We start from the raw sequence: 21,769 nt of genomic DNA, 5'->3' as shown, positions 1-21,769 counted from the left end.
GTATTGCGTACCCGTACCGAAGAGCACTTAATTACTAAGAAGATTTAAGCTCGGTATGCCTTGCCAACATGCATGCTTAACAAAATGAAAGTCAAACTTAAACTACATTAAAGTTTGTTTCAAGAATAACCCATACGTACCACTATACTAGACAAAATTATTCTCAACATCATGAAGATATATTTAAGTGAAGGGAACGACATTTAAGTCTGCTATATATATAGTCCAAAAAAGATGTCATGAAATCTTACTGTAATTAATTAACTATGATTTCATGCCTATATTATTCTACAAAAGAATGACATGCATGTTGTGCCAAAAAGGATAGTAAGACTTCAGTTTAGGCTTGTTATGGAGCCAAGCCTATAAAAAGAAAATATGATCAATGTTGCATTTCATTCACCAAAACTGAAAAACAGATTAACAAAGGTAAAGAGGGAATGAAGATCTACGGTTTTCTTTTTTGCTTGGCTCTCGTAGCGGCATCTTCATTCGAGATGATTAATGACGTGCAAACCAAGTGGTGGTATCCGCGGAATAAAACCACCACCAGGACAATGCAACCAAGAGAATGATTCGGATTGTTGCGTCCAAGGTAAGTTTTACACCACATACACATGCTCGCCTCCGGTGTCAAGTGAAACAAAGGCTACGCTTACGATAAACAGTTTCCAAAAAGGAGGCGATGGTGGTGGTCCATCGGAGTGCGACAATCAATACCACTCTGATGACACGCCAGTCGTGGCATTATCAACGGGGTGGTACGAGGGAGGAGATAGGTGTCACAAATATATTACGATAAATGGAAACGGGAGGAGTGTGAAGGCAATGGTTGTGGACGAGTGTGACTCCACCATGGGGTGCGATTCCGATCATGACTATCAGCCACCATGTCCGAACAACATTGTTGATGCTTCCAAAGCCGTGTGGAAAGCCTTGGGGGTATCCGAAGATAACTGGGGAGATTTAGATATTACTTGGTCAGAATGATTGTAATCTTCTCTTAAAAATATCATAAATTTATAATGCTTTTTTTCTTATGAACATAATACGTGAATCTATGTAAATGTGGTGATTATATTGTGTATTATGTACAGTTAAACAACAAATTAAAGTAACAACTTTCATGCATTCAATCTCTAGCTGCAAGTTGATGTAAACACATACACTCTTAATAAATCAAGTAAAATGTGGGAGTAAGATACAACACGTTTGTGTGGTGCATGTATATAAATCAAAATTCTTAGGATATAATTTTATTCACGTTTGGTTCTCAAAATATATAATGAACTTTGACAATTTTGTTCTTTGTCAAGTTAGGTTTTCATAGAGTATTTTAAATTTCATTTTTCCAAATTCCAATACAATTAGAAACCAAATAGCCCCTTAAAGAATAATGTAGTTATGATATATATAATCTAGGGATTAGTTTCCTGGAATGTAAGAAACCTTGAACGATATTTATAGTAGGAAATAACTAAAGTTGTGTGTATTGTATGTAAACAACTCGAAATAATATTTATTGTATGTAAGAATTTCGTTTCAACCAATTAAAATATGACAAGTGGCACCTGTATATGGTTGCCACGTATGTTTGCTTACATACAATAAACATTTTTTCAAGTTATTTACATACAATACACACAATTTTAGTTTTTTCCTACTATAAACATTCTGTCAAAGATAGATACATTCCAGGAAACTAATCCGTATAATCTAAGCATCTTTATATTGTGGTTTCAGTGATTGATAGTGAGTTTGTGATTGTGGGTTACAGGGTTAGCCTTGTCGATTGAGATAATATATATTATTATCAAAAAAGAAACAACCATAGGTGTCATCTTATTGATTTTGTTAATATGTGTTTGGCTATTATTTTGTGTTGTCTGCGCGTTTCTTTTCTTGAAAAAGCCATAGAATAAATATGACTCTAGTCAAATCATTTCCAGAGCATGAATACACATGAGAATTGTGTTTGCAATAGTCTCACACATAGAGAGTGAATACGGAAAGTGCAAGATGATTTTAACGTGAAGATGTACATAATTGAAAAGATTATATATTGTTATAACCTTTGATATAGTGTCCAAAGTAAAACCATTTGATTATGTTCTCCTTGCAAGCATCTTTAGTTAATCGACAAAGTTTTAAAAGAAGCAACTACTTTCGGTTTTTTATACCAACGCAAACTTTAAGTTGCGTTTTGTTGTAAAATTTATTATGTGTGTAACAGATTGTTAGAAACTGGAAAGTGAAAAAAAAATCAAAACCTTTCCAAAAGTATGTTTTATAGCTTTTTTGAAAAACCTTTCTAAAAACATTAATCTAATCATGTTTTATGGTTATATTTTTTCAAAAAAAAGTTTTAGGAGAAGAAAAAAAATTTCTACAACTAATTAAATAAAATCAAGTATTCAGATTACAATTTCATTAAATGCATAGCTACAACTAAACAAGATCGAATATTCAATTTATAATTTTATTAAATGCATAGTTCAAGAGATGTTTGTGGTTTTTTTTCCATATAATAATTTTTGGGTTAATTAATTACTACAATGGTACTTAACTATCCATTATATTTCACAAAATATTCCCAGGGTTTATTAATTACGTCCGTTATACCAAAACTCCATTTTTTCAGACGGGCCATATCTGGACCAAACGTCCGTTAGTTGTGGTGTTAAGTGCCCACGTGTCGTGCACATGAGGGTTATTGACTTATTTCTGTCCGTTTGCATACTCTATCTGAATTACAAGTTCGAAAACTGTAATTTCAATATACTTCAGGTACCATCTTTGTAATTTATCATTATTATTAATACTTTACTTTATAAAACTATATTTTATCAATTAGTATTATTATAATTAATAAAAAAATATTATTGTAATTATAAATGATTATTAGTATTATTATAATTAATAAAAAATATTATTGTAATTATAAATGATTATTATTTAGTGATAAAGTATAACTTTATAAAAATTTATTAACATTTTTATAAACATTTACTTTTTTTAAAAGAAGTTATTTTATTTTTATAAAAGATTATTTTTAGTCTATAAAAGTTATTATTGAAAAAAAAATTATTTTAATAAAAACTATTGCATATTGAATTGTATATCCATAATGATTTTGCTAAATATGTATTTCAAGATCTAATTTATTTTAATTTTTTAAAAAGTAAATCAAAAGGAATTTTTTTAATCTATTATATCGCATTAGTATCTACACAACCATGATACAACCGTTTTTTATATAAAAAAAAGTTAATAAATATGAGAATACGCATTTATCAAAATAATCATGGATCTATAAAGTAAATATATTTATAGTTTTTAATAAAATAAAGTTTTTTATAAAAATCTATAACCTTTATATGCTAGAAATAATCTTTTATATAATAATAAAATAGTATTTCATAAAATAAAAGTAATTATTTTAAAAAAAGTAAATATATATATAATATTTGTAAGTTTTTATAAAATTGTAATTTATTACTATAAAAGTCATTATGTCATTAACAATAATATTTTTTTATTGAATAATATAAATTGATAAAATATAGTTTAATTGAGTAAAGTGTTAATAAGAATGATAACTTACAAAGATGGTACCGGATGTATCGTGAAAGTTACAGTTTACATGCCTATAATTCGGATAGAGAATACAAAATGACAAAAGTACCACTCACGTGCACGACACGTCAAGGCACTTAACATCACAATTAACGGACATTTGGTCCAGGTGGAGTCCGAGTGGAAAAAATGGTAAGTTTGGATATGACGGACGTAATTAATAAACATTGGGTATGATTTGTGCAATATGATGGATAGTTCGAGTACCATTTTTGTAACTAATCTTGGTTTTTTTAAATACATATGTACATCACTGTACACTAGCATGGTACCCGCGCAATGTGGCAGTATTCGTGGCGGCGACGGTGTTGGGAGGTGACTGTTGGTGGTAGAGGCGGCATCGAGTGGTTTAGTAATTTATGTAAAGAGTTAATAAAGATATTTTAAAAGATAAAAGACTGATAGTTTAATATAATCATTATGGGTAACTTAGACATTTACTTCATATAACTTTTAACATGGGCTATTCTTTTTATAATACGATTTTATAATACGAGAGACAGTGCCCTGCCAACATGCTTCACAAAATGAAAGTCAAACTTAAATTACACTAATTTTGTTTCAAGAATAACCCATATGTTATACTAGACAAAATTACTCTCAACATCGTGAAGACATAACTATGTGAACGGAACAACATCTAACTCTGCTATAGTCCAAAAAAGATGTCATGAAATCTTATTGTAATTAATTAACTTTGATCTTATGTCTATTATTCTGCAAAAGAATGACATGTTGTGCCAAAAGGATAGTAATAAGACACTAAGACTTCAATTTAGGCTTGTTATGGAGCCAAAGCCTATAAAAGAAAATATGATCAATGTTGCATTTCATTCAACACAACTGAAAAACAGATTAACAAAAGTAAAAGACAGAATGAAGATCTACAGTTTTCTTTTTTGCTTGGCTCTCGTAGCAGCATCTTCATTCGAGATGATTAATGCTCAAACGTGCAAACCAAGTGGTGGTATCCATGGAAAAAAACCACCACCTGGACAATGCAACCAAGAGAATGACTCGGATTGTTGCGTCCAAGGTAAGTTTTACACCACGTACACATGTTCGCCTCCAGTGTCAAGTGATACGAAGGCTACCCTTACGATTAACAGTTTCCAAAAGGGAGGTGATGGTGGTGGTCCATCAGAGTGTGACAACCAATACCATTCTGATGACACGCCAGTTGTGGCATTATCAACCGGATGGTACAAGGGAGGGGATAGGTGTCACAAATATATTATAATAAATGGAAACGGGAGGAGTGTGAAGGCAATGGTTGTGGACGAGTGTGACTCCACCATGGGGTGCGATTCCGATCATGACTATCAGCCTCCTTGTCCTAACAACATTGTTGATGCTTCCAAAGCCGTGTGGAAAGCCTTGGGGGTATCCGAAGATAACTGGGGAGATTTAGATATTACTTGGTCAGAATGATCATGATCTCTTGCCTTAAAAATATCAAAAACTTAATTATGATGCTTTGTTTCTTATGAACGTAATACATATAGTAAATCTATGTAAATCTTGCGATTATATGGGATCGTATCATGTACAGTTAATGCAAACACACATACACAAACATATATATATATATACTAGGTCTTTTACCCCGCGCGATGCACAGTTGTTTAAAAATATAGTTCAATTAAGTATTGGCTAAAATTATATATATACGCTAACAATTATTAACAAATTGTTTTTCTCCTTTAATAGTATATATATAAACTCAGTCTGTTTATTATTTATGTTGTTAATTATTAATTAAAATCAAAAAATTTATTTACAAAAACAAAAGATTTTTCACTAACACCTTTGATTAACAACCATCATGAGATTTGTCATTAAAAATGGTCACCCAAAATCTAAGAAAAAAAGTATTGTAGTTGAATAACAATAACAATAAAGCAAAGAAAAGATAAATCAACTGTAATTAAGTTTTGCCATAACTAATAAATTTAAAAAAATAAAAAAGACATGCAATAGAACACATAAAATATAACAAATCGGTTAACTTGCATATTGAAAGTGGCGAAGAACAAAATTAAAGAGAAAACCTAAGAATTTTATATAATTGTGTCGATGGGCATTAGGAAACATATTTGTATAGAAATAAATAATATGTTTACCACAAGTAATGTATGTAATTTGGAAAAAAAATCAAAAAATATATTTAATATTTTTTATAAATATAAATAAATAAATATATTGTAAAAAAAATGAGGATGCCACCTAGGATTAATCCTATGTGGCAATATTTAAGAGTAGCTTTATAATACGGAGGATGTCTTAGAATGCTTAGATAATTACTATTTTATTAATTAGATAGATATACTCTTAATAAATCAAGTAAAATGTTGGAGTAAGCCACAACATGTTTGTGTGTTGCATATATAAATCGATATACTTACATGGTTCTCAAAATATATGGGTATTTGGTAGAATGAATTTTGACAACTTTGTCTTTTTGTCATGTAAGATTAACATAAACTATTCTAAATTTAATTTCCTCAAATTTCAATACATTTAGAAACCAAACGGATCGTTAAAGAATGTAGTTATAATATATAAATTAGAACTAATTGTATTTTTGGTCTCTGTGTTATTACACTTTTTGCCCGTTTAGTCCAAACTTTTCATTCGTTGCATTTTTGGTCCTAAAAGAGTGACTTTTTCGCAAGAATGGTCCAAACTGACGGTTCTGTTAAAATTATACCGTTAAGTGCATCATGTGCCTCTCACATGATGCGCAATATCGTCTTTTTTCACAAATAGGACCAATCTTGTAACTAACTCAATATTTTTTGTTTCTTTATTCATGGTTCTCTATTCCATACACATCTTCTTCCCCAAACATTTTCTTCAAACACATTCATATACATCAAATCAACAACACTCATATTTATATATATATATATATATAATATGTGTATATATATATATCTAATATAGATTTATATGTATATATCCAGTAAATCTGTTTATACTATAATAAAAAATTCATTTTATAATTTTTAATCTCATCAATATTTGCAGATCTAAAACTAATTAATAATGAGCCAATTAATAAAGTTCCATCCTCCATTTGGTTTGTCACTGGACCAACTACGAATCTCACAAAAGCTTCATACCATTTTTTATTTTTTTTGGCCAACACAGCTCTTCATTTACAACAGTACACTTTGCCTTCTCTTCCTTGAGTATACACTAATATCTGCACAAGTTCTCCATTAGTGAGAAAATTAACTTTTGATTGAAAATTGAAAGTGGTCGGAATCTCTTCCCCCACACCACCAAGATCCACCCACACCAACACTTGAAAACCTAACCGTCACCATATCAACGGTGGTCTTGCTATTAACTTGAGATGTTTTGGAAGAACATATGCGCGATTGGCTCTTAACTCTCATTATATTGTGTGTGTGTATATATATATATATATAGGGAAGATAGAGGTGGTGGATGGGTATTCACCGGAGACGGCAGAGGGTGGTTATCGCGGAGTATGTTAAAATCGGGGACGGCATAAACCGTCAGGCAGTGAAGACATCATCGGACTTGGAGTTCCGACAGGTGGTAGCGATGGTTGTTCATTTTTTGGTTCTTTTGCGGCGGCTAATTTTCCCACCATCTGAAAAGTAAATTCTTTGGAGATTGTTTATTTGGGGATTTTGGGATGATAAAATTGTACGTGGTGATTTAGAAAATATTTTTGTATAGAGAAAAGTAAACTGTAATGGTTTCCTATGGTGGTGTGTGATATCTTAAGAATTGGATGTTAAGAATTGGGTTAAGGTTTGTGGATTCGGGATTACATAAATTGTTTTACAGGTGGTGGCCGGCAGTGTGGCGGTGGATGATGACGAGGTGGTGGAGGTGGTTTTTGGGAATGGTTTCTTGGTGGTCTTGGAAGAAAAGCCATCGAATTTTTTTGATTGAATCTTGTCAAAGAAATCTGCTGGTGTAGAGGAATTTTAACCGGAATGATTTTTAAAGGTTTGTTTCTAGATTTAATTAATTTGGATTTTGGAGGTTTTGAAAACATGGAATAAGGAAGTGGGTGAATTGGGATGTAACCAAGAAGATAAAGGAGGAGGATGAAGAACAATAAGATGACAGATTTACCCCTCACGTGACGCTCACATGACCTCATCAACGGAGGAAAATAGACAGAACCGTCACTTTGAACCATTTTTGAGAAAAAGTCACTCTTTTAGGACCAAAAATGCAACGAATGAAAAGTTTGGACCAAACGTGCAAAAAGTATGATAACACAGGGACCAAAAATGCAATTAGTTCTATAAATTAAGCATCTCTATATTGTGGTTTCTTTGATTGATAGTGATTCTGTGTGGATAGCCTTCCGGTGTCATCATATCTTATTTTTTTGTTTAGATGTGTTTGGCTATTATGTTATTGATTTCGTATTGTCTACCCATCAAATTTTGGTTTCACCATCTCTTAAAGAGCGTTTCTTTGTTTGAAAAAGTCATAAAAATATCACTAGTCAAATCATTTCCAGAACATGAATACACATTAGAATTATGAATAGGGCTTCCTATTGACACCTTTTTTCTGCTATTGACTCCTCTCAGAAGTGGCGAAAATATAAAGCCATATGGGCGAAATTCGCCTCATCTGGCCTAATAATTTAAATCATCCCGTTTTCAGCTTTACGTCACCTCAACTTGACACGTCAGAGCAGAAGGAGCGAAATGGGAAATCAGAAGGGGCGAAATTCTGCCAAAAAAACTTTTACCTACACCCCATCACCTTTATGTCACTTTTACTCATACCGTGTTTTACTCATACTGCTTTTTACCCATACTGTTTTTTACCCATACTGTTTTTTACCCATACTGTAAATCACCTTTATGTCACTTATAACCGAAAATGTCAGGGGCAAAAGGGGCGAGGAATTTCGCCACATCTGTCATTCCCCCCTTCTGCTCTTGCTAACCTCTGCCCTATATATGTATGTACAAATGGTTCCACTTATAGTAAATTTGTTGTATATTTTATAGCTAAATTATATATTTTAGATGGATAATTCTGCCGATAACAACTCAGATGAGGGCGGTAATTTTGACTACGACGTTACTCCCTTTTATACTGATGAGGTATAATTCAACATATCTTTTCTTTAAGTATTTAGTTATTTAATAAAAATATGGGATCTGTATTTTCTATTACAATAGTCGTTCAACTCAGCCGAAGAACTAACGGAATGGGCGCAAGCAACATCAATGTCGCTAGGTTATATCTAAGTAAAGGGTAGATCAAACAAAAATGCAGTGGATGACGTTTCTAGAGTATTACTCATTTGTGATCGTGGTGGAACATACTGTAAGAGGAGTAAGGGCATGCATCAGAAAGAATTTTTCAAAAAAATATAATTGTCCATTCAAATTGCAAGGTTATTATTCGGAGCCATATGGTTGGAGGATAAATGTGATAGATCATACACATATTCATGACATAGATGATGTGTATGGTCATGCATTTGCCAGACGTTTTTTTCCAGCCGAAAAAGAATGGGTACGGAGACAATATTACTTAAACTTGAATGCGCAGGGTATTTTTGATGGATTGAGAAAGGAATTTCCAAACAACCTCTCTCTTATTAAAGATGTACACAACTTACTGGAAAGAATAAGAAGCGAAGAGGCCCAGAAGATTGGAAATACTGCAATGCAGGTTAGCTTTTCACTTTTACATATCCTTTGAGTTTAACATGTAGACATTAGGATTTTACAAATATATTTTATTCAAATGCAGGTGCTTTTGTCAGTGCTACAACAATTCTATTACACTTATGAGTATACAACGGACGTATATTCAAACCGGATGGAAAATCTGTTTTTTATGCACCCAAAATCATTTGAGATTTGACGTGCATTCCCTAACGTGTTATTCATAGACTCCATCTACAAAACTAACAAATATGGAATGCCATTTGTTGAGATTGTAGGCGTCACTTCAACGGGCAAGACATTTCTTATAGCTGGTGCGTTTATAGTAAACGAACAGAAGGCCAACTATGTTTGGGTGTTACTGACTTTAAAATGGACACTTGGTGAAGGCTGGCCCGTGAGTCTTATAATTACTGATAGGGAGCTAGCACTGATGAATGCATGTCGAAATGTGGTGCCGAATGCTGCGCGACAACTCTGTAGAGTTTACATAAGGGGGAATATAATAAAACATTGTAAGCCGGTATTTAAGAATAAGAGGGCTCTTTATTCTTTTCTTCACCGGTGGAAAGTACTTATTGGATCTCACACGATTGAGGATTACATCACTAGAGATATAGCACTCCAAGAGTATTTGAATATTTATCCAGGTATAGTTTTTGGTGTAATCATCAATTTTAAGTTTGGAAAAAGCTTATATATTATTCATTTCATCATTACCATATTACTTTAATTTTCAGGTGTTTATCGTTATGTCAATTTAAGTTGGTTGTCGCAATATAAGGCTCTAGACACGGCCAAACATGTTCCTTAGCCTCCTCAGGGACTTGCTCCCATGAATCATAGTAAAATGGCACCGACCTCGCCAAGGTTCCCAGCAACGGTGCAATATACTTTGCATTCGGTCCAACCGAATTATACGTTTTGGTTCGGATACCAACAATAATACTCACATTTATCTTTTTTAACTACACATTCAATTCAACTACATAAACTTTGTTTTACTAACAATATTACATCTACACGTTCAATCAAACTCTATATATTACTCCATAAAAACAAATAATATTACTAATAATACTAATATCATAATAACAATTAAAACAAAAATAAATAAACGAAAATAACAAAAATTAAAAGGATGGGTAAATGGATAGTGAACAGATCTGCGGTGGTTGTGGTCCGATGGTAGTGGGCGGTTGCTGGTGGTGTTCCGGCGGTGGTGGTGTTCCGACGGTCGTGATGTTAACCAAATCAGTCCAAGTATCCAACCCCCTTGTATTGTATAAAAATAATGAAAGTTAATAATATAATATAATAACAAACAAAAAAATGGTTAGAAAATGATGGTGGTTACCCGATGTATATTGAAAAATGGTAGTGGGAGGCTTCCGGTGGTGGTCCGGCGGTGGTGGTGGTCAGGCGGTGGTGATATAACCAAATCAATCCAACTCCCTTGTAATGTATAAAAATAATGAAAGTTAATAATATATAATATATGTATATGTATATATATAAAATAAAATAACAAACAAACAAAAAAAATTTAGAAAATGATGATACCTGCTGTAATTTGAGAGATGAAAAAAAGGGATGAAATTGGTGGATCAGATTAGAGGGAGGGGAAAGTAAAGTGATAGTATATCCTTTACATCTACACTTTAAGTCAGTCAAAAAAGCAATAATTACGTTGGCAGAATGGGCGAATTGTCTTGGTCAGAAAGGGAGAATTTCACCCCTTTTGGGGTCAGGTGTTAATAGCCAAATTCCCTGGTGGCAATAGTATGCCCCTTGTGAATGCAATAGTCAGTTAGTCACACATTTAGATAGTGAATACGGAGAGTACAAGATGATTTTAACGTGAAAATGTACATAATTGAAAAGATTATAAATTGTTGTAACCATTGGGATAGTGTCCAAAGTAAAACCACTTTCATTATGGTTCTCCTAGCAAGCATTTTAGTTTAGGGATAAGTGCCTGGAAATGTAACTAAGTATGACCAAATGTCTATTGTAGGAACCAACTATAGGTTTTGGATATTGTATGAAAATAACTTGGTAAAAGAGTCTAAACCAGTATTCAACCAGATATATGCTTATATGTACCGGTTGCAATTAAAAATGTATGTCCATGTCGGCATTGGCATGGAAATACAGCTTATTTAACCCAATCATTCCCTGCTTTTCATTACTTCTCTTTCCCCCCAATTCCCCCCCCCCCTTTTTTTCTCTCCTCTCTCCCTTTTCCCGCTATCAATGGCTGTCGCTGCCTCTTCTTCTTCATCAACAAATCGAGCAAATTGATATGCTTACTGCTACTGTGGAGAAAAGATGTACATCCTCACATCATGGACTAGCAAAAACCCAGGAAGGAGATTTGTTCGATGCCCTGATGTAAGTTTGCAATTCGTTTAGGGGTCTTAAAATACATTTAATTTTGATAATCCAAATACATTTAGTTTATCTACTAATTTTTCAAAAAGCCTCTTACTTTCGGTTTTCTAAAAGTACGTAAACTTTAAGTTGCGTTCAATTGTAAAAAAATGTGTTTAATTTTTTATTTCTAACTTTTTCAATTAGAGAGCTAAAAAAAATTTAAAAAGTATTTTATACAATTAAATAAGATTGAGTATTCGGTCACAATTGCATTAAACAAGAGATGTTTGTTTTTCTTTTTTATATAATTAATAATTTTTAAGTACATCTATATATGTACGAGGATTGAGCAACATGGCCACGAACCACCATGAGTCATTGGGCAACGTGGTCACCAATCAATATGAGTCACTGATCATAGCCACTAACTTAGATCATATACATTAAGTTATTCATTCATTGACGTTACAATTTTCGTTTAAGGTATAAGGGTTATGTCCTCACAAATCCTGATTTGGCACTATATTTGTGCCCGACATTTCAATGATTGGTTCGTCTTTTATTGTTATGTAATTGCGGGAATGGTTCTGAGACTGGTTTACATCGGAGATTGATTGGTAATGTGGAGGGAAGTGTTGTTTCGACGAAATGAACATATCCATATTTGGTAATTAACAATTGAAAATAAGTTTAAAGTGGATCAATGCTGTTAGTATCGCAGAGGTGAAGAAGAGACTGAATTGGGTAGTTTATCGGTGTGTAAATTGTAAAAATGGATCAACACGTTCGTTTTTTATTGTTCATGAACTCTCGAGTTCGTTTAAAGTCCTAATTTTAAGTTTAAAAAGTAAAATGAATCTTTTATTATACTAAAACAGAGTTGCTGTAATAAGTTATCGACCAATTATAACTCTTAATTTTTGAAAGTTGACTTTCTTTTTAGTTTTGACTTAATTTATACTTTTTTGTTTTCCATCATAAATTTACACTTTTTACCCATTAGTTTTAATATAATAAATAAATAATAATAACTAATATATACCTAATAGAATAATAATTATTATTTATCCGATAGAATAATAACTAATATATATTCAATAGTATGTTTTATTATATAAACATAAAATTAATTAATTAAAATTGAATAGAATTTAATGTAAATAAATTAAGATTTAATAGATAAACAAATTCGATAAACATATTTTTTTTTAATATTTTATTATAAAACTCATAGATCAATTTTTTTTATTATTCAAAATAGTATATTAAATTTTACCTATAACAAAATAACATCTAATATTGATAACGTCGTAAAACCCGTTTATTAGACACGAGCCTAAAATCTAGTTAATAAACTAAGGACATATTAAAATTTTTGAGGGACCAAAATGTCATTTTACCAATCTTAAATTTGTTCTTCTTGTTCTTCAATTTTGTTTTAGACATAGAAACCTCAAACACCAAAAAGTCGACAAATCACACTCTGATCTCATAAACAAATCGATCATCATCGTCATGACAGAATTCTTGGATTTAGAAACACAAGATGCAGTAAGGATGCCATGGAATGTAATCCCTGGAACCAAACAAGAAGCATCTCAATCTGTAATCCCAATTTCTGCAATTTACACACCAATCAAACCCTTACCCAATTCAACCCCTTTACTTCCCTACTCGCCTCTCCGATGCCGAAACTGCCGATCCGTTTTAAACCCATTTTCCATCGTCGATTTCTCTACAAAGCTATGGATCTGTTCGTTTTGTCTGAACAGAAACCACTTCCCACCACATTACCAATCTATCTCTGATGAAAACCTGCCTGCAGAACTATTCCCGCAATACACAACAATCGAATACGAACCCAACGACACACCGGGTTCGAATTCCGTTGTTCCCAATGTGTTTTTTTTCGTGATTGATACTTGTATGATTGAAGAGGAAATTGGGTTTTTGAGATCAGGGATTGAGAGGGTAATCGGGGAGATACCCGGGAATTCGCTTGTCGGTTTGATCACTTTTGGGAGATATGTTTGTGTACATGAGTTGGGATTTTTTGGTAAGATGAATAAAGTTTATGTTTTTAATGGGGCTAAGGAGATTACTAAAGATCAGGTTTTGGAACAAATGGGTTTCTTTTTGAAGAAACCGAGACCTGCTACCGGAGTTGTTGCAGGCGTTAGAGATGGGCTTTCGCAAGAAAGTATTAATCGGTTTTTGCTTCCAGCTGCAGATTGTGAATTTGCGCTTAATTCGGTATAATCTTTATCTATGTTGTAACTTTGTTTTAGGTGCTTGACTTATGTGTATTTACAAGGTATATGTATTGCCAATCCCTTGCAAGTCCTTTTTTTTAAGGGTAGAGAAACACTTTCGGATTCCGTATGAGGAATTTAGCAATGTACTTTTTTGGTACTCCCTAGGTAGAGCATGTTAAAGTGTTGAGCTTGTTTTACTGTATGTGTAGGATATAGGCATATGTTATGTAATAACAACGTACTTTGTCAGATACTATGTTCGGTAAGAAATACTCCTTTTTTGTACACACTAGGCCATTGAGTATGTAAAAGTGTTCAGCCGTTTTAAATTTCAATGACAGAGGGTGGAACACGTTGTACGAATACGATGACCTTGAGTGTACAAGAAAGGTTTGCTTTTAGTGTAATAGCTCATCTGAAAGTATGTGCTGTTAACTCGTGTTATCTCTACTAGAGTTGTGATTATGTAAGAATGTTCTTCCTTTAATAAGTGGTAAGAGAACACAAAAGTTTAATTCCAGTCATGATAATTGACAAATTTATAAAATTTGGACTTTACATGACAAATATATGTCAATGCATCGATACATGGATGCAGATTATCATATTTTCGTTATAAATGTAGATGCATATATATGATGCCAATGCATCTAGAAGAGATGCGCAAAGCAAACTATGATTTTGTCGACTTTAATGCTTGTAAATTGTTAATAAGCACTTCAGTTGTGATATCAATGGCCTAATTATGTTGAGTTTGTCTATTTATAATGCTAAATCATAGTTTGATGCGTTTTTACTATTTGTTCAAAGAACATTGTTACAAGAACACTACCAGTCTCTAAAGTATATCATAGTCAGTTATATATTTTTCATTTTGAGTGTAGTCACTTTATTAATAGTTGTAATTTTTGAAGTTGTTTTTTTTATAAAGGCAACTATACAATTCCGCACATATTTACAAAATGTCCAACAAGGGACTAGAATCCACAACCTATAGATTGATGGGCTATCACACATATCACATGAGCCAAAGCTCAAGAATTGAAGTTGTTTTGTTACCTTAAATTGTTCATAAGAATTGTGTTGAAGAGGAGGATACAATCATTTGCCCGTTTCTTATCCTAACTTCATATCATTATATCAGGTATTGGATGAGCTTCAAAAAGATCCCTGGCCAGTTCCTGCTGATCAAAGGGCACCACGGTCCACGGGCACCGCGTTAACGGTTGCTGCCCATCTGTTGGGAGTATGTGTTCCTGGTTCAGGAGCTAGAATTATGGCATTTTTAGGTGGGCCAGCAACTGAAGGGCCAGGTTCTGTGAGTATTCTACTCAGTAACTCTTACTATATTTATTGATTAATGTATAATTATGTTGTTGACTGTTATGTGATTATTTTATTGCAAAGCAAATCTGTTTTCTGACATGTATATAAAATCTTTTGTACTTGTTTTCAGATTGTATCTAAAGCATTGTCTGAACCTATTCGTTCCCACAAGGATTTGGATAAAGATGCTGCTCCGTTTTTTCACAAAGCAGTGAAGTTATATGAAGGGCTCGCAACGCAACTTGTACATCAAGGACATGTACTCGATGTGTTTGCTTGCGCTCTTGATCAGGTGACGCTTGCTTAAAGTTTTGTGCTTATTGTAGATATCTCTTGCAGTTCGTGATAATCTTAGTAGTATATTACATATTGGCAGTTGTATAATAATTGATACTAATGTAACAAAGATAGGTATCTAAAAATAACTAAGCCTTGTTATTGGTGCTGCCTCTACGTGATTGTTTCTATAGATACCCATTTCAATGATTTCATACTGTCTTTGTGCTACATATGCTGAAACGAGAGTTGTAGCTAAGGTGACCTAACTCTGTATCCTTTCTAGGTAGGGGTAGCTGAGCTTAAAGTTGCGGTTGAAAAAACGGGAGGACTTGTTGTGCTAGCAGAAAGCTTTGGGCATTCCGTTTTTAAAGACTCTTTGCTGCGTGTTTTCCAATCCGGTGACAATGACCTAGGTCTATCATCAAAGTAAGGTTTGCTTGAACTCTTGCCATCTGGTAATTGATATGGTGGTTTTAATTGTATTGCAGACTTTTACTTGTCCTGCCTGTAACTACAAAACATGCTTGTAAGTTTTGTGAAACAAGATTAATCATAGGATTTCTTTTGAGTATTGCCTTGTTTAATGATGTTATATGAAAGGGCTAATTGCATAAAAAGATAATCGATTTCTGTTCGTGGTAACTAGGAAAATTAGATTTCAAGTAATTACCTAAGATAAATGTTATTCAGGTACTATTTCAGTAAAATGTTATAGCTAAAAGCTGACAACCTGTTAACTGCCACATTACCTTAATTTGAAGTTTTTGACTTTTGTAAGTTGATTACCTAAAATTGAAATTGGCCAAAAGTTTGGTTTCTTTGTTACGCAATTTCTCCTCATTTGAATACCAGCTTTTGCCAAATGAACCATCACCGTTTACAGATAGCCGAGTATCATATATTTAACTTAACCACAGGGGCAAAACTAATGTTTTACATAGTATATGTTTGTAATGAAGTTTTCACTTTATGCAGCGGTATATTTGAGGTTAACTTCTCAAAGGATATCAAAATTCAGGGGGTTCTTGGTCCATGTGCGTCACTTGAAAAGGTTGATATACTGTTCCGATGCAAATTATTGATGGTTAATCAATATAATATTACAGCTGACTGATTCTTGTTTTTGTGCAGAAAGGTCCTTTATGCTCTGATACTGTTATTGGTCAGGGAGGTACTACTGCATGGAAAATGTGTGGACTTGACAAGTCTACTTCCTTATGCTTGATATTTGACATCATAAAGAAGGAAAATTCAGATCCTATTGGTCAACCGCAGCACAATCAGTTTTATTTCCAATTTTCGACTTAGTATGGACTTATTGATCTCCTTTAAAGATTGGATATGATTTTCTTTAGCTTTGCATGTCAAACTTCTTTTGACTTACTATATGCTGCAGTTATCAGCATAGCAATGGACGTATGCGGGTTCGAGTCACCTCCCTTTCAAGAAGATGGGTTACTGGACCTGGAAATATACAGGCAAGCTTGTTAACCAATCCTATTTGTTAGTTGTAAATCCATTTACATATGAATGAGTAGATTTCTGGTTAATTCATTATTTCTTGCTGGGAAAATCAGTAAGTTTATCAAAGAGAAATCGGCTCAAAACAGGTCAAAAGTTGCTCAGAGTTTAGTTATATGCATTAAACCTCCTAATCATTTTATTCAAAAACTAAAAAAAAATCTTTATTATTTTGAAAGAGTATCATATTGTAATAATATTGGATACAAATTTGGAAAAGATTGTTGTAGGTCACCAGTCTCGTCCATTATAACCCATACTGAAAAATTTAGTCATTTTGACCAATTACTCAACTCGTCATGTTTGACCTGCTCAATTTGCCACCGCAAGTTTAATTGTGAGTCTATGATAACCTTTAGATTTTTTGTGGTACCCTTTAGGTACTTTTATAATGGTACCACATTTTATATGATAATGTGCTGTTCCCCATTGGTCATGTGAAAATTGCAACACATTCCTTATGGATGTCACATGAAATTTCAACATGTTATTTTACGGAGAGATTTTAGGTCTATGTTATCTGCTTACCACAACATTTGTTATTGTTTGAGTTTTTGTGTCTTTATGTAAAATGATTCAAGATATTCAACAAATATTTAAGCATATACTTACATCATCATTTATCAGGCAAGTGAAACATTGTAATTTCTACGCGACAGAGGAACTTCTAATGTCATCTTTTTTTATTGGAAGGACATAATAGATCAATAAGTGGCCACATTAACATCCATAAAGATTAAAGAATAGCTATCAGAGATACAGCAATATACTATAATATATTTAAGCTTAACTCTTTGTCATTGTGAAGTGTTTTCTCTTTGTTTCCTCCAACCTTAAATCCAAATTTGAATATGTTCTATTTCTTTGAGCATCTGCATATTAAAATGGAGATCTACCTGGTTTTGCATTTCTAGGATCTGATTGCTGGTTTTGACCAAGAAGCAGCTGCTGTAGTCATGGGACGCCTAGTTTCTTTTAAAATGGAGACAGAGGTAAGTAGTTTCCGTATAAATTTAAAATAAGTTTAAATAAATTCTATCGTAGAGTAGCCAAATTGCACTTACCAGAATATTATAAGGGCCAAACTTTGGCCTGCCAAAATTCCCTACAGTTGGTATTTTCCTTTTTGGTCAACTACTCAAGTCAAGAAGTCAATAAGCTGGAAATTTGGAAATAAAAAAAAAAAAAGAGTGACAAAAAGAGAGAAATAAGGCGGCCTTGTTTTTGACTTGGCTCTCATAGCAAAAGTACTTCACTATAGCAGAATGTCCAAAATACTCTTTCTAAAAAAGCTTACAGGGAAAATTTATGTAACTGCCTTTATACAAGAAGCTAATGGGATACCATTGTCTACGAAAAAAATAGGAGCTTGTTGATGTTTTAACATCAAATGTTTAGATAAATATAGTCTATATATTTATGAAGATGCATTCGTTACCCTTTTCATCGACTAAAAAAAACCCTTTTGTCTTGCCATATGCAGACTGAATTTGATCCCATAAGGTGGCTTGATAAAACATTGATACAGTTATGTTCTCGGTTTGGAGACTATCAAAAGGAGAATCCGTCTTCTTTTGTCTTATCTCCACGGTTGTCAATAATTCCTCAGTTTGTGTTCAATTTGAGGAGATCTCAGTTTGTTCAGGTGATAATTTTGTTTCATTTACTTTCATAAAATATGGATTATTATAACTTAATATGTTGTTGATCTTTCTTTATTGTGGTACAGGTTTTTAATAACAGCCCCGATGAGACAGCTTATTTTAGGATGGTTATGAACCGAGAAAATGTTGCAAACTCAGTCGTGATGATTCAGCCTTCTTTAATTTCATATGCTTTCAATTCTGGAGCTGAACCGGCACTTTTAGATGTGGCTTCTATTGCTGCTGACAGGATCCTTCTTCTGGATTCATATTTTACGGTGGTTGTATTCCATGGATCTACTATTGCCCAGTGGCGGAAAGCTGGGTACCAAAACGAACCTGAACACAAGGTAGTCTTCTTTCACAAGCTGAAATAAATGATGGATCCTTTGTTTTCCCATGTTATTGAATATCTTGAAGGCAGCTTCAACCTCAGTAATACTTATTGTTTTCCTACATGCTCGTCATTTTGGATGATTGAGTAGTGCTTATAAGAGTTGGGTTTTGGATGTTTTAATACCGTCATACCAATCTGTTTGGCTTAAATTAGTTGGTCAATGGTAATGATGGTATTTTCATTTAACCAGTCCATATTTAGTGGGGCTTTTGGAATGTGCATGGCATACTTATTGTTATCATTAAAGACACTTGAATGATGCATGCATCATCTCGAGAGTTGGTCTGCCTCTTTATCTCACTATTGTTATGGAGAGTTAGTCTATCTTTTGAAAATGTAGCTGGTATGGATTAACAAATTCTAAATTGAGCAGTTTGTATTTTTCATATGTGTCACAAATCTCCTACTTCTACTTTTCTTATATTTCTAAATTGTATCTTTGCGAATAATGTTTCAGGAAACGTGTCTGTCTCCCCCTTAAGTTAGATAATCGTGTGAGCCCTATATTTTGATTGCTTCATATGATGCCAACAAAATTATCTGTTTAAATACATATATGATTTTCAACATCGTATTACTTTTGCATTCAATTTTTCATGTAACACCGTTTTAAAAATATACAAGTGAAACTATTAACTCATGACTTAAGATCGAAAGTCAGATTGGTGTATCTATTAGAATTGCATTCAACATAACACAAAATACTTTACCATCAATCCAAATAAGTGTATTTTATAGAATATAGCATCATGTGCTTTATATCTCAGCAGCTGACACTCTAACATGTTACTTATAACTCAATTGCAGGTTTTTGCACAGTTGCTGCAAGCTCCTATTGATGAGGCCGAAGCTATAGTAAAGATGCGATTTCCCGTACCTCGATTAGTCATTTGTGATCAGCATGGTTCTCAGGTCATAAATTTCTCAGCTATAAATGTTTTGAGATTTATTGCCTTTTCACCAAGATAAAATGAACTGCTTAGTATAAAGACTGGAAAAGTTTTCACAAGTTCATATTATGTTAGATATGGTTGCCCATTCAAGTTAATTCGAAAATTGTGAATGCGCATAACTGCATAAGATGTGTCACCCGGCCATGTTAGTTTCTACAAATGCTCCCCTGACAAACTCATGAATTCCATGATGAGTTCTCTTTTGTGGCAGATTATCAAGTTTTTCCTATTGACTATTGTACCATATATGTAGTATTAGAGTTGGCAAATGGGCAGTTTAAAATGGGTATGTTTGTAGAGGTGGGGCTGGAACACTTTCGTCCGAAAGCTTTAAATTTTATATAAATAATAAGTGTGTCCACTATTAGTTCAAAATTTATAAGAATAATGTTGTTTTCTGAATGAAATAATTTCACTGGTTTTATACGTACACTTTCGGTAACTCTAGGCTCATTAACTCATTCTACCCATTTCCTTGAGGTAACTTATCTTTTTTTACTAATATACCTGTTTGACCTGATAGTTAAAACATAACCCGACTCGGATCTCCTAGTATAACAAAAGTATATCCACGATGCTTTATATCCCTTACTAGTACTATGAAACTTATGCAGGCTCGTTTTCTATTGGCAAAATTAAATCCTTCGGCTACATATAATTCGGATGCTCCTGCTATGCCTGGTGGTGATGTTCTTTTTACAGATGATGTTAGCTTTGAGATCTTTTTAGACCATCTTCAGCGTTTGGCAGTTCAATAAGTGATCTTCCGGCTATAGAAGAGTATACACATAGTTTTCTCCAAATTTTGTAAGATTATCCAATGAACAAGGTTGTATAGTATTGCATTCCATCTTTCTTGCAGTATTGTAATTTTTACAACATTCTAAGGGTTGAAGCCTTACTCTCAGTTATATTTGAATTTTTCAGTTTTAGATCTATACATATTACTGCAGTACAACAAAGTGCATAACTTATTCACTATTGTGTGTTTTATCCTTTGATTTGACTTGAATGGATAATTTTCTCTTGAATTATGAATGTGGAGATTGGCAAAACAGATAAATGTGGATCATACAAAAGTGATGCATCCATATTACCTATCCAATTATTTGAGATATCTTTTTTTTTTCTTTTGAAGATCATAAATAATTTATTAGTGATTTGATTTATAAAGGTTACAAATCATTTTCAAAACTAGTGCAATGAATTCATTGATTGGAGTTTTAAGAATATGGGCAACATGAGTATTTCACATATCAAAACTTTTAACATATCAACATGGGAAGAGAAATCTTTAATAATAGAATATAGATATAGATATACATTTTCGTTTTTGAGACAGAAATATTTGATCATGTAGAATTTAGAATCCACTTGGTTTTTGTTAAGACTATCTGGCCCAACAAAAATGAAGGGTATTTTTTTTTTTTTTTGCTTTAGCTACTGCAAATTAGTATTCCAGAATCCTTGTGTGCACCAATGTAGCAGTTTCGGATATTTGGTTCAACTAATCTCTATAGCACCCTAAAAGGAGGTGACCCGAATCGAATACACAACAATATGGGTATCTTTTGGAATGTGTTCAATAGCCGAAAACAAGTATATGTGTTCAATAGCAGTATAGTAATATGATCAAACTATCAAAGATGCTGCAAGAGTGCAAGGAATGAAGGAAACCAACAAAACATTTTCAAGT

The 21,769-nt window shown here is 33.0% G+C and overlaps 2 protein-coding genes across 2 annotated transcripts; both read left to right on the top strand.

The window, feature by feature from the left end:
• The first annotated feature begins 504 nt into the window (after positions 1-504).
• LOC122597198 lies at positions 505-5,067 on the top strand. The gene is made up of 2 exons (XM_043769823.1): positions 505-989; positions 4,587-5,067. The coding sequence occupies exons 1-2, from the start codon at positions 505-507 to the stop codon at positions 5,065-5,067; spliced, it is 966 nt and encodes a 321-aa protein (XP_043625758.1).
• An 8,059-nt stretch (positions 5,068-13,126) lies between these two features.
• Positions 13,127-21,051, top strand: LOC122596366 (protein transport protein Sec23A-like). The gene is made up of 12 exons (XM_043768933.1): positions 13,127-13,952; positions 15,099-15,272; positions 15,411-15,572; positions 15,843-15,985; positions 16,535-16,610; positions 16,691-16,866; positions 16,956-17,037; positions 17,995-18,072; positions 18,564-18,725; positions 18,810-19,073; positions 19,928-20,032; positions 20,688-21,051. The coding sequence occupies exons 1-12, from the start codon at positions 13,215-13,217 to the stop codon at positions 20,829-20,831; spliced, it is 2,304 nt and encodes a 767-aa protein (XP_043624868.1). The 5' UTR covers positions 13,127-13,214; the 3' UTR covers positions 20,832-21,051.
• Positions 21,052-21,769: the final 718 nt, after the last annotated feature.

Source organism: Erigeron canadensis, chromosome 4 (genome assembly GCF_010389155.1).
Source record: "Erigeron canadensis isolate Cc75 chromosome 4, C_canadensis_v1, whole genome shotgun sequence".
NCBI classification, from domain to species: Eukaryota; Viridiplantae; Streptophyta; class Magnoliopsida; order Asterales; family Asteraceae; genus Erigeron; species Erigeron canadensis.
This window is presented reverse-complemented; position numbering and strand designations above follow the sequence as displayed.

Coding starts and splice junctions, on each gene's coding strand:
- LOC122597198 (XM_043769823.1), top strand. CDS start 505: ATGACGTGCAAACCAAGTGGTGGTATCCGCGGAATAAAACCACCACCA. Junction 990..4,586: donor GATATTACTTGGTCAGAATG/ATTGTAATCTTC, acceptor TAATGCTCAAAC/GTGCAAACCAAGTGGTGGTA.
- LOC122596366 (XM_043768933.1), top strand. CDS start 13,215: ATGACAGAATTCTTGGATTTAGAAACACAAGATGCAGTAAGGATGCCA. Junction 15,273..15,410: donor CAACTGAAGGGCCAGGTTCT/GTGAGTATTCTA, acceptor ACTTGTTTTCAG/ATTGTATCTAAAGCATTGTC. Junction 16,867..16,955: donor TATTTCCAATTTTCGACTTA/GTATGGACTTAT, acceptor TATATGCTGCAG/TTATCAGCATAGCAATGGAC.